Raw genomic sequence first — 13677 nt, forward strand, 5'->3', positions numbered from 1 at the left:
TATGGCATAATAAATAATATACTTTAGTCATCCCTAATATGTTTTAGTACAACAACATGCTAGAATCAGACTATATAATGTCCTGTCTAAACCAACTTTATTATACAGAAGCAAAATATTGGTCTATAAAAAAACAGTTGGATATACCAGGTAGAGCCATAAAATAAATGAAGAAATTTTACAATTTCTAAATATAAAACCAGTTAATTAGATAAGTAAATATAAACAAAAATGATATATCTAAATTGGACAGGCAATAGGAGACTGCCAAAATGACATATAAAATAAGAGAAAAAAAAGATAAATTGGAAGATGAAGCCAATCTAAAAATCCATGATAGGAAGAGGTATATTTCATATTTCAACCTAGCCAAAAAAAAAATCAAGTGCAATATTATTTCTGTAGAGCAATTTCCAGGTTACCTAATCCTTATCCCACTGTTTCTCATGTGTTAGTGAAAGTGGATTTAACATGTTTTTTGAAAGCTTTTAATCAAAACAACCTTCTAAGGATACTGTCCAATTTTTATACAATGATAAAATATGTAAAATTATTTCAGAATGGTCAAAATCAAGCCATTTACCAAACACCATTAGAATTAATAATAAAATAAGATGAACTCTTCAAAATCATAAACATAGCATAATATGACAATTCTCAACTTACCTGCAAATGCATGTTGAAAAGAATAGCACCAACTATATTCAATCAATGCACATATGAATGGGACATAAGAATAATGCTTCATATTATTCTCAGACTTTGTAATCTCATGCACAAATGTTCACATATTTTTAAATGTTACCAAACAGAAAAAAGCTGTCCTCCCCCCCCCCCCTCCCCACTCCAAAACTAAATATGTCTAGCAAACTGTATTAGAGGACCATTCTAGAATGAAGCTTAAAATGAATAGTGTTAATATTCTCAAATATTTAAAACAAAAAATAAGCACAAGATATAACCTTTAGTAACAAATGATTTAATACTGAATCTTCCATTTCATTTATGGGAGGGGAGAAAAATATCTACAATATCATGTGTCAATACAATAAAAGAAAATTTACCAAATTTAATTTAATTAAACTTGGATATCCAAAATTTATTCACAGGAAATTATTGCAAGCAGGAGTCCATAATATATTTAAAATCACTGATCATTAATATAAATATCGGTAGGTTTATATAAAACTTTATACATGTTTAATTCCCTTTAATTTCAGCATTAACTGAAATTAACTTTAATTTAACTTTAACTCTAATGCTGAAAGTTAATTAACATTAACTTTCAGCATTAACACCTTCCAGAAGCTTTTAATTCAACAATAATACCTTACAATTCTGATAAATTTGCCTCCTAAATTCCTATAAGGCCCAAATATAACATTCAAAAGGACTTTGCTGTAATCATATTATATCGTGCAAAACAAAAATAATACAACTTGATTTTCGAGAATGTTAAACTATAATTACATTAAAATGTATAATATTAATGAAATTACATTGCTTGATGCTATTCCAAAACATAAATACACATAATGTCTGTAACAAGCAATAGCTTTCATTTTTTTCTTTCTTTTTTTTTTTTTTTTTTTTTTTGAGTATAAAATTCTTATGAATTAAAAATATTTTGACACATTACATTATGCAAATCGAAATTCATTATGAAAATATCAGCATTCATCTTTCCAACAGAAAAAATAGCTTATTGCAAATTTAATGAATAAAATAATTTTATAATATTAAAAATCAAGATGAAGATAAAAAATTTCATATGGCACACATAAAACTTTATGACAAAGAGTGATTTCAATGTAGCCATAATCCTTCCAAGAATGAAAAAATAGTTTTCTTTCAGTTATTATTCTCCAACATCCTAAAAGTAATATGATTAAAAATTACAAAATTGGAGACAGTTCATATATGAAAGTATAATATAAATTAATTTTATTTTTAGAAAAAAGGGATGATTAAAGATATGCATGGTAAACTATTAGAATTCACTGCTGCAATTAAAGAGATATTTTATTTTAAAATTAGGTATTTCCAGTACCTAATTTGTGAAAGATAAAAAATTAGGAACTACATACTAAACCCAATGCATGAGTATGGTATGTATTGTATGCATTTTATAACTAGACAACTAAGTCACTATATTAAGTATTTTTCTTTCTTTTTTTTTTCCTTTTTTTTGTTTTTCATTTGTAAAATATTTTCCTATTTACAAAATTTAACAAAAATGAAAAGTGAAGCAAATTCAAACCACAGATCTCCCATTTATGATTTACAATTCCAAAAATACAATTTAAAAAGTTTCACATTTTGGTAGGCAAGTTTCAAGGTCGAAGAATATTAATATTTCACATTACCAACAAGAAATCAATTACACCCAGATAAACTTCTGAATTTAAACTTCATAAAAGTTACAAAGAAAATTACGGTAAAATGTTAATTCATGTGAGAATCTTCATGAATTCAAATAAGATTTACTTTTGACAACAGTTCAAATGAACCAACATTTTACTGTAATTATTACAACAAACTAGAGATGAGCTCTGGTTAGTTAAAAGCAGAATAAAATGTTTACTTATATATTCTAATCTTATGAAAAATCTCACTTTAATTTTATACCACTTATGGGTTCCAACAATAATCTGGAATATGAGTGGCTGTGATTCAGAAACAAGCTCTAGTTTGTAATTTTCAGATAGTGTGCTTGTTAAAATTCATTAAAAATTTAACAAATTCCCCTAATCAAGAGTTTAATTACTAGCTAACGCCAAAATCACGTTTTGAAGGTTTTTGAGTGGATGGTCTCATTCTCATTGAATACCTCTGTCCATTTTCTTTACTTTCAGAATCAGCAGGCAAAGTCCGTGCTTGCTGAGAAAGTTTATCGGAACGCAAGCTTCTGTCTGATTTTAACACTTTTGTATCCCAGTCATTTTGTACTACCCTAAATGCTTCTGTGTTTCCTGTAAAATCTGAGTCTCTTTGCCAAAGCTTATATTCAGGATCTTTTCTTAACCTGATGACTAGTCTTGGAGATTGAATTTGGTCCTCACCATTTACAACATGTCCAGAACTAACACCTTTACTCCAAGTCCTGAAACATTTTGAATTTTTGTGTTCAATACACAAGTTGTCCACTATTTCTTTTGCACTGTCATTTTCCAAAGGAAGCAATGCATTATTATTTTCTAAGTCTTCCTGGTTTGCATTTAAGAGTCTTTCTTTTACTGATGATTCACAATTCTTTGATGAAACATCAACAGATGGTAAAGTTTCATTATACCTACTACATTCCTTATTCTCACAATGAAGTTTGCATTCTGATTTTTCATCATTAAGTAGTTTTCCATTTACAACATCTTTTTCTGAACATTTCAAAGATTTGTCTTTCCTTACTGTTGGCTTTGTGTGCAATTCAGAATTAGATATTTTTGAAATGGGAGCTTTAGAAGAAGAAAAGTTATGTTTATCACAGTTGTTTAATGGGGAATCAGGCTTTTCACAGTTAGATGACTTAGGTCTTATTACTTTTTGCCTTGTATTAGGTTGTGCTAAAGAATGAAGATGGAAAGGTTCGCTATTTACAGGATGAAGTTCAATGTTGTGACTACGTGTCCTTGTATGGTATCTAACAGGATGAAAAATAGGTGTTTCTGTTTTTACTTCTTTAGGTAAAACCTTTAGGTTACCATGCTCTAGATCTACTGTTTGGACAGGAGTAGAATTCTCACTTTTAATCTCTACAGGCACTGGGGATGATGATGATAATGTGGGAGGAAAATCACATGATTCATGATGATTTGCAGCAGACATATCTGCTGGAAAAGGTAAACTAGCTTCTAATTCAAGACTTTCTTCAAATTTTCTTTCCGACCACTTTGGTAATGTTTTATGAAGATGATTTGTGTTATCCTGTTCAGTGATCTTTGTACTGTTGTTAGATTTTAAAGAATCCTTCACTTTATCAGCATTTGTGTCTTGTGTAGATATGGAAGAGAGTCTTCTTCGGGATCTAGTATGCAAACCGTTAAGATACTGCTTTGCATATGGATTTGGCAACCTTTGGGGAACTGATTTTTCCATCTTTTTTGAATTTCTGATAAAATTGTTTACTTCCCGTTTTGTAATTTCACACCCTTCTAACACAGCCAATATTGCTGAAACAGAGGATACTGAGTCTTTTTCAGAGGAGTAAATGATATCATACACAGTATCTCCATGGTTTGCTTGTAATATAGCTTCAATCTCTCCTTCACTCAGATGCACTGAAGAATCACTAATGAGATCCACTTGTTTCTGAAAGATATCTTCTTTAACTTTAAACCAAGACCGGAAAAGCTTCTCTCTTCTGCTAACCATGTAACATAAATTTCTTACCTTTAAAAAGAAAATAAAAATGAAAATTAGAAGTGTTTAAAAAGTATATTCGAAATACAAAATCTATGAAATCAAAATAATTAGAAATACAGCAATTTTGTAAATGCTTAAACAAGTATGTATTACAATTTCTTTATGCACTTTCACAGTCATCTGAAAGACAAGCTTTTTTTTTTTTATGCTGCTCCCACCCACGACGGGTTATTTGCAAAAATGTGGACAAAGAATTTTTTTCTATTTTCATCAATTTTAGACACACACACACACACACACACACACACACACACACAGTATTTTTTTTTTCTTTTTTTTTCAAAGTCTGAAAACAATGCTTTAGAGACCAATATATATATACATGGAACGTTTTCAAGCCATTCAGACCTCCAATAAGCTGGGTAGCTCACCAGGCGATGAAATTTATTTCCCACTTAAATGACAATCATTTTGATTTTATTGTTATCAATTTATTAAATTTAAGTAAATGAAATAAATATATAAGTAATTATTGTATCTGTGCTAACAAATTATATAATTTGCAATAAACCATGCCTGCACAGGGTGAGGATCACCAGACTAATGCTTCCATGGTATTTTAAAATAACCTGTAAATAGAAGTATATATAAAAAACAATATTAAAAAGATAAATAAACAAACAAATATATTACGATGACATAAAAATGATGTAAAACTACTGCAACATGCAGAGTTCAGAAAAACTCTGCATGTTGCAGTAGTGTGACTTTAAAAAGCTACACATACATTTTATATATACTATATAGTATATGCATTGGTGTCCAAAAGGGACAAACTACATTTTTACATGTATATGAAAAAATTTTCATGACTACATCCACCAAATGTGGACTTAAAAGTATAGTAATCATACAAATTAAATTGCAATATGTTTTTGGAAAAAGTTACAAATTTCCTAAGGACATAGTTAAGGAATTAATGTACAGTGCTTACAGAAAAACTGCCGAGAAACATTTCAGTATGGAATATACCCATCTCAAACTGTGATGCAGCTCTCACAATGTCATACCATGCTTAGCACGAAGTGTTTCAGGAGTTCTTGAGGCAAACTGGCCCACTACTCCTTCAGAGCAAGGATAAGGCCTTGTTTTCTGGAGGGAAATTCCGAACAGCAATGAATCTCTTACTGCGGCCCAAACATGTTCTATGAAGTTGAGATCTGGGGAGCATGCTGGCCACTCGATTTGATTAAAATCCTCTATCTCCAGAAGTATCCCCACTGCTTATGTACAATGTGGTGGGGCACTGTCATCCATAAAAATGAATTATCTTCCCACAGCATCACAGAACAATCGAACATGGCATTGTGTTGCAATATCCTTCACTAGTCATAGTGCTTTTTTTTTTTCAGCACTTGTAGCTCAGCGCATCCATTAAGCACAATGCCTCCCCACATAATGGCCCCAGCAATGCTATATCTATCCCTTTCAAGAACATTCTCTTGATGGTAAGCAATACCACTTTCACACCAGATCAAGTGTCATCTAGAATTGGAGAAAAGACTAAAACAACTCATCTGTAGAGAGTACATTAGCCCAATGATGTCTTCTCCAATTTTTATGAATATAACACCACTGAAAACATGCTCTATGATGAGCTGTGGATATAGGGATGCAGACTACAGGCCTTCGGGCATATAGGCTGACTTGTCGCAAATGTCTTGCTACAGTTTGTCAAGATAGCTGTGTACCTTTAGCTAGAATGGTGCTGGCTTGCAAGCTGACCTGCCATGATGTGTTGATTATTCATTACTGTTATAACCAAAAATCTGTCTACATGCTCCATGATGGAGTGAAGGCAACCTCTTAGAAAACATCTGGAACACATTCCATTGGTTTGAAATGCTACCCAGAGCCTTGATACAATGCTATGTGAGATTCCATACTGTCTGGCAATATAATTTTGCATCCTTCTTCAAGCTTCCATATCAATATCAATCAATAATTCTTACCCACATGAAATCATTTAGATGTTTTTGAGACATTACAAGACATTCAAGTTTGCAACTTTTTGCCTTCATGAAAAGAGCTTCCTTGAAACACAATTTACTTAGCATAGTCTTTTGCCTTTTATCCTGCAGTGCTACCTCATGATTTCTTTGCACACGATTGGAAAATCTGAATGTGTACCTGCTTTCTACACGAAATTGTCAGTTATATAAATGGCCACAAGTTGATTCATGTGAATTTGCAGCTGTAATTTTCAGAAATAGTGTTCGTTCTTAAGTTTTGGATGCTAATATATTTTGTATATACTAAATATACATTACATACTTAAACAAATTGATGTCAACAGAAAAGGCATGAAAAGAAAGATGTAATTTCTTGTCTATTATAATTTACTTGATAATTTGCCAAAAACTTTCTATAACTATCTTTGAGCCAGAGTAATTTAAAAATGTGATGACATACTAATTCACTAGTTGTATTCGAAAAATGACTTCTGCATTGATTTAACGTCTGCATTGTCCTGGATCTAGCTCTCACTGAGTAGACTTCAATAAAGGTCAAAATTAGTCTAGGCAGCGACCCTTTCCATAATACAGAGCAAAAATGGAAGTGTTCTACATTATGGGATATTAAGACGATGCAAAGTCAACAGCCTCTATATACAAGTGGCCAATTGTGAAAATAGTTCATGCGCAAACTTTGCTCACTACTCTTGGGTTGGAGTAAAATAAGAACATAATCTGTCTATTACAGTTTACCTAATTCATAAAAATGCATTTTTAATATTTAAAATTTATAAAATCTTAAATATTAAAAATTTCAGGAATGAAGAATGCCTAAATATTTGATCTGCTTTAAAGATAAAATATTTGACATACTTTTTTTCAACATAAATCCTAACAATGTTTGTGATGCTATGCATATTTGGTACCATGAGTGTGAGCCAAGGGTTAGATAATCTGTGAACTGCTCCTATAAAGAAAACCAGTATGTTATTTTTTCAAGTGAGTTCAGTTCTCTCCAGTTGGAAGTTCACTAACTATACTTTCACACACATCAAAATCACAGTAGAATATGAACTTTGTTAGTTTATGGGCGGAGATGCTATCTATTTAGCTAACCATGATAATATTGTAAGAGAACAGCAAATTAATTGGAACCAAAAGAACTGCTACAATGAGGATAAGACTAAATTTGTTCTCATTTATGAAAATAAACAATTCTTATGCCCCAGTTAAAAGAGCTCCTGCAGTGTTGTTACAATATGTTATAATATATTCCATTTCAGTGGATATACTTAGATCTGAATCCCATTTAGAATGCAAGGAAACATGGAAATGGCAGTTTTTCATCTTTCAAAAGAGGGAAAAACCTGCTACTAGTCCTGTAGCTTAGCTATTTCAGCCATAAGTACAATGGATACCCAATACCCTGGTTATTGTTTCCTATGTGTATATGTGGCAAATTAGCAGTCTCCATAGCACAATTGGAAGAACAATGGTACGTTGCATCCCTCAGTTGGGAAAAGGCCTAAATTCAACTCTTGTCATGATGAGAAAAATCTTTATATGGATTTCTTTCAATTGAAAGCAAGTTAGCCAATCTCATATGGAGGTAGCAGGGATTTTTTCTCCTGGAAGCTGGTTTTTTTTTTAATTCTGCATACTGGCAAATCCTTGAGAACACACAGAATTTAAAATATTAGTGATGGTGTTAGCGGGAAGCTGGTCTCGCATGTAGATGATGATAGTAGTAGCAGTTCTGTGTAGTTGGTGGATTAAATGGTGAAGAAAGAGAATTGTAGAGTTCCCTTCCTTGAGTCCTTGGAGGTGTCACATGATAATAATAGGAATAATAATAGTAGTAATTTTTGCTTCAAAAAAAAAAAAAAAAATCCTGTGCAAATATTTGTCATTCCATTTCCCAAATCTTACAATACCAGAGAATTCCATTCACTGCAACTTAACGTTTTCTCTAGAAGACCCCAAGCACTTTAAATTAAGAAAAGAAATAACTTTATGTCACAATATTAGTAAAAATAGTTCAAACTTAAGCAAGATATTTAATGTGTGTGTGCATGAAAGCGAGATCTGTTTGCAACTTTCAACCCCCCCAACGCTTAACCTTGGGAGTAGCCTGAACACTGTGCATCAACAGGTATACATTGTTTTTTTTTTCTCTACTGCTGAGCTTGTTACATTAGTTACTTTTATCTGTTTAAAGTGCATTCTTGCCAAGGAATGTATGAAAATAAATGATTTTCTTAAATCCAGAGGATTTTTTTTATTTCAAAAACTTCAGGAAATGAAAAAAATAAAAAAAAAATTTTTTTTTTTTTTACAAGAAATATTGGCAACTAATTAAATTTATAAAGAATAAAACTAGCATTTTATTCTTTCCAAAAATGCTAATGCATTCTAACTTAAAATTTTTCACAAGTGAGATCATCTTATGTCATCACAGTATAAAATGATTAATAAATATTACTAAAAGAATAACTACCAAGTTGCAAAAGTTAGAACTTAGACAGAATTTTAAAAAAGCATTAGAAGATTTATTATTATAATTAAAATATTTTAATATCTTAAATTATATTTCCATCCAATGAGTTTCACTTTCAGATCATATAAAAGATGGGGGTATTAGAAGACGGTTATAGTTTAAATGAAAAGATATGAAACGAAGAAATAGACAGATCAGAAGATCAGCTTCAAGATGGAAAAACCAATTAACTTGGATCATTTATACTGGGTGTATGGCAGACAATAGCAAATATAACTATACTTTCTTTTTCCTCACTAGATTGCCTTATAAATTACAAATAATCAACATGACAAATTAAAGAAACTTTGGCAGATTTCATTATACTTCTTGGATTCATACATAGATCCTGTATGATGAATTTGAATGGCCAACCAAATTAAACAAAATAATTTATCTCTAGACACAAGTGAAGAAAGAAAGAAAGAAGAAATAATTTGTAAAAAATATTTACTTTCATTTAGACTAATAAAAGTTTAGTGACCATTGCCATTTTCTTACTCTATTTTCACTCTTAAAATATGAGAATGAAGAATCTTGAACAAAGTAATGATTGCATTCCGATTACCAATAAAGTTTCTATGCATTAATAGATTTATTATACTAAGTCAATCAGTCTATTCCTTACACACACACACAGCAATAGCAGTTCAAAAAAAAAAAAAATATATATATATATATATATATATATATATATATTGCACTTCACCAACCCATTAATTTTCTTTTACTTTCAATTTTTGGCCATTGAAAGGGGATATAAACAGGAAATTAATGGGCTGGCAAAGAGCAATATAGAGCCTCTACTATGTCAAACCCTACCTTCCTGCAATATGGCCTATTTCCACAAACACGACTATGACAAGATATTACTGCCTTGCAAGCATAGCTTTCCTAGCTGAAGGAAATGCCAATTGTAAGTTCAATTTGGCTAAGTCCCAAATTGCCAGCCCATCCTTCATTCCATACTCACTGTATACCTACTAATAGGGTGAACCAAGTGAAGGTGTGGATTGAATATTAGGTCAGACATCTCAGTCAGTTCTCCGCATTACTTGAAGATGATGTGGAGGTCTCTTTCCAGTTGTTTGGCTTTGATCCTCTTCATTGCAAATACATAGATGCACATATAAATGTTATGCATATTTGTTTTTATTCTTTTATTAAACTTATCTTCCAATTAGTGTTCAGTGTTGCAGTTCACTGTTTTAAGAATATCAACTTGGTAATATTCAATCTTGAAATTATTAAAATAATCATTTAATTTATGGTAATTCATGACTGACTAAGATAGATAAGATTATTAAGAATCAGACTGAGCTGTAATCAATGAATATCAGAAATGCTTTATGTAATAATGCATAATAATTATTTTAAAAAAATGAAAACAGCTGAAGACTTGTTGATAAACTATACTGGATATTAGCCCCTTGAAATCTAGCAGAAATTTGAAATTATTAAAATCTTCAGGATCTATAAAATCCCTCTTGAAATGTATTAGAAATTTATTAAAAATTCTAATTTATTTAGAAAAAGAAAGTGAGAATTTTTTTAAGTTTCAAAAGAAGCATTTATTTATTTATTTATGCAACATTTCAGGTCTCTCTCCCTTAGCAAAAGAGCATTGAATAATTTATGGACAAGCCCTTAAGTAAAACAAATTTCTTGAAAAGTTCTAAAGTTTAATACTAAAGAGTAGCTTTGAAAACTACAAAGAAGTAATGCACACAGTAAGTAGAGAATTAAAATAACAACATGAAAATTGAGTGTTGTACAATTTACTACTACCTGCTTTTCAAGAAACGGACACTATCAGGTAGTTTAATAAAGAACCTCAGTAAAAACATTATTTTATACATGGTAAGAAACTGTTAAAGTTATTTACAGCTTGTGGAAAGCAAGTCTACTAGAGAAAGTGTTTAACACATTCACATCAGGGTGATTGGACCTCTCTCACTGCCACCTTAACCATCTGGCAGGGTGAGAGAAAATGCAGTGCCCTACGTCGATTTTTGATTTCATGCTTGCATATAGGTGAATGTGCCACTTATCATGATACACAAATCTGTGTGGAAGGTAGGAGACTAATCTGTTTCTTTTAGGATATATCAGAAAACAATTATGGAGAATGCTATATTGGTTGGTACACTGGATTACAAAAAAGGTGCAAATATGTGAACCATCATTAATGAGATATGAGGATAAGAAATATAAGGAAGAGAAAGAACATGTGTGAATAGAAATACTTTCATTATCGGCAAATGAGTTAACAATTAACATTTGTGGTATTCTGTGTGTGTCTGATAAGCTGCTGGCTGGAGCAAATAACAAGTGATTCCTTAAACTCTATAGACATGCATATTTGCATGTATGATGGCATAATAAAAAAAAATCCTTAGGAGGAGAGAGAAAGAGATTTCTTTGTGAACTATAAATAGCTAACCAACAATAAACACCCAATGTATAAGTTTAATAGCTCAGTAAATAACTACACCTGGGCATCGACTTACGACCATCTGCACTTATGACCAGAAAAAAAAAATAATAATAAAATAAATTAATGAATAAATTAATAATAAATCAGGCAGCTGCACATACGATAACTATGGGATATGATAGTTATCGTATGATAACCCACGTACGATAACTCTCTCTCACACATACACTCAGTCGGTTTCAAGCATCTGTTGAGTGTGGTGTATTAATTAAAATTCTACTGAAATACTACCCATAAAATGTCTAGTAAAAGGAAAATGCCTTCATCTACAGATACGCCAGCTAAGAAGTAGTCAAGGAAAACTATTGATTTAGAGTGTAAAATGAAAGTTATCCAGAAGTATGAAGGCAGAAAGAAAGTGAATACGATAGCACATGACTTGAAGTTATCACATTCCATGGTATCGACGATACTTAAGGACAAAGAAAGAATTCTGGAAGCTGTGAAAGGTTCCACACCTATGACGTCTACAATTTTAACCAAATAACGACAAGGACCCATCCATGAAATGGAGAAATTGTTGTTTATGTGGATGGAAGATTTAATACAGAAAAATTCACCCATGAGCCTTTGCACAGTGTAAGCGAAGGCTAGAAGTCTCAGAGTTTAAAATCACGCAGTGGAGACGATTACGCAGAAGATTTTCAGGCTAGTACTGGATGGTTTAAGTGTTTTAAAAAAAGATTTGCTTTGCATAATGTACATGTCACAGGAGAAGCAGGAAGTGCAAATGAAGCCCAAAAATTCGTTGATAGTTTCAACTCTTTAATCAAAGAAGATTATCTACCGAAACAAATATTTAACGTAGATGAAACTGGCTTGCAATGGAAACGCATGCCTAATCGTATGTACATACACCAAGAAGCAAAAAGGATGGCAGGATTCAAAGCTTTTAAGGATCGGTTGACTTTGTTGCTTGGTGGGAATGCCGCAGGTTTTAAGCTGAAGCCTTTTCTCATTTATCGTTCAGAAAACCCTCGTGCATTTAAGCACATCAACAAACACATACTGCCCGTTTACTATCGTTCAAACCCTAAAGCTTGGATGACTCAAGCACTGTTCGAAGACTGGTTCATGAACTGCTTTAATCCCCAGGCTCATGAATATTGTGCAGAGAGAGGTATCTCCTTCAAGATTTTATTGATTATGGACAATGCCCCTGGCCACCCTCCTCATCTGGACGACCTTTAACATGACGTTAGAGTGGTTTTTATGCCACCTAACACAACCGCTCTCATTCAACCCATGAATCAGGGTGCTATTTTAGCATTCAAGGCTCACTACCTCAGCAACATTCGCATAAGCCATCGAAGCGATAGATCCTGATGCTGATTTATCTTTGCAAGACTTTTGGAAGAAGTACAACATTCTTCAGTGTATCAAGAATATTTCGAACGCATGGGAATGTGTAACAAAGAATTGTATGTTGGGAATTTGGAAAAAGTGTCGAAAATGTTATGCGAATATATTTGAAAGATTTGAAAAAGGAGAGAAACTGGAAGTGATTACAGAAAAAAAATAGTTAAACTTGCAAAAAATCTTAAATTAGAATGTGAAATAGAAGACGTAGAGGAGTTGCTAGATTGTGAAATAAAAGAACTTTCGGATGAAGAGTTATTGAATTGGAAGCACAGAGAGTGTCAGAAGAAAAAGCGAGAGAGGAAGAAGAAAAAGAAGAAGAGGAGCCAGAAAAGAAATTCACTACAAAGAGTTTATCAGATTCTTTTTCGCAACTGAATAAAGCTCTCGCCAGTTTCGAAGCAATGGACCCTAATGTTGAACGATTCACAAAGGTTGAACGTATCATTCAAGATGCTATGCATTGTTATCGTGAGATATACGAAGAAAAAAACAAACAAACTGTTCAAAAAAGCTCAGCAGGTTCCTCATCAAGAGAACATTTCCTACCTCAACTCAAGAACATGACCCTGACGATCCACACCCCAGCACAAGCAAAGATTAAAAATTGATTTTGTAAATTTCATTTGCATTAATTTTTACATTAATTTTAGATCGTATTTTTTTGTGTTTACAGTATAGTATGTACAGTATTATTTTTCACATTATGTACAATATACATAATTATAAATTTAAAAGATTATAAAAATAAATTATAAAGATGATAAAAAGATTAGAAAGGTTAAAGAATACTGTTAATAAATATATGGCCGACATATGACCTGTCAGCCAGAACAGAAGTTGGTCATAAGTTGACGACCAAGTGTATAGGGAAGGACTAGTCCAATGAACTAATAATGTTGATTAGGTAA

The 13677-nt window shown here is 31.9% G+C and overlaps 1 protein-coding gene across 9 annotated transcripts in view; it reads right to left on the minus strand.

Annotated features, from left to right (window-relative positions):
* Positions 1 to 958: 958 nt before the first annotated feature.
* Positions 959 to 13677, minus strand: part of LOC150097938 (protein Jade-1-like) — a 335931-nt gene continuing 323212 nt past the window's right edge. For all 9 annotated transcript variants that reach the window (XM_090405951.1, XM_090405944.1, XM_090405950.1 and 6 more), the window contains one exon: positions 959 to 4386. In XM_090405951.1, the coding sequence (XP_090262077.1) occupies positions 2767 to 4386 (1620 nt within the window). In that variant the 3' untranslated portion in view covers positions 959 to 2766. The remainder of the gene's footprint in view (positions 4387 to 13677) is intronic.

The sequence above is a fragment of the Typopeltis vanoorti genome, chromosome 16 (genome assembly GCF_054136105.1).
Source record: "Typopeltis vanoorti isolate ZY-2024b chromosome 16, IOZ_Tvanoo_1.0, whole genome shotgun sequence".
NCBI classification, from domain to species: Eukaryota; Metazoa; Arthropoda; class Arachnida; order Uropygi; family Thelyphonidae; genus Typopeltis; species Typopeltis vanoorti.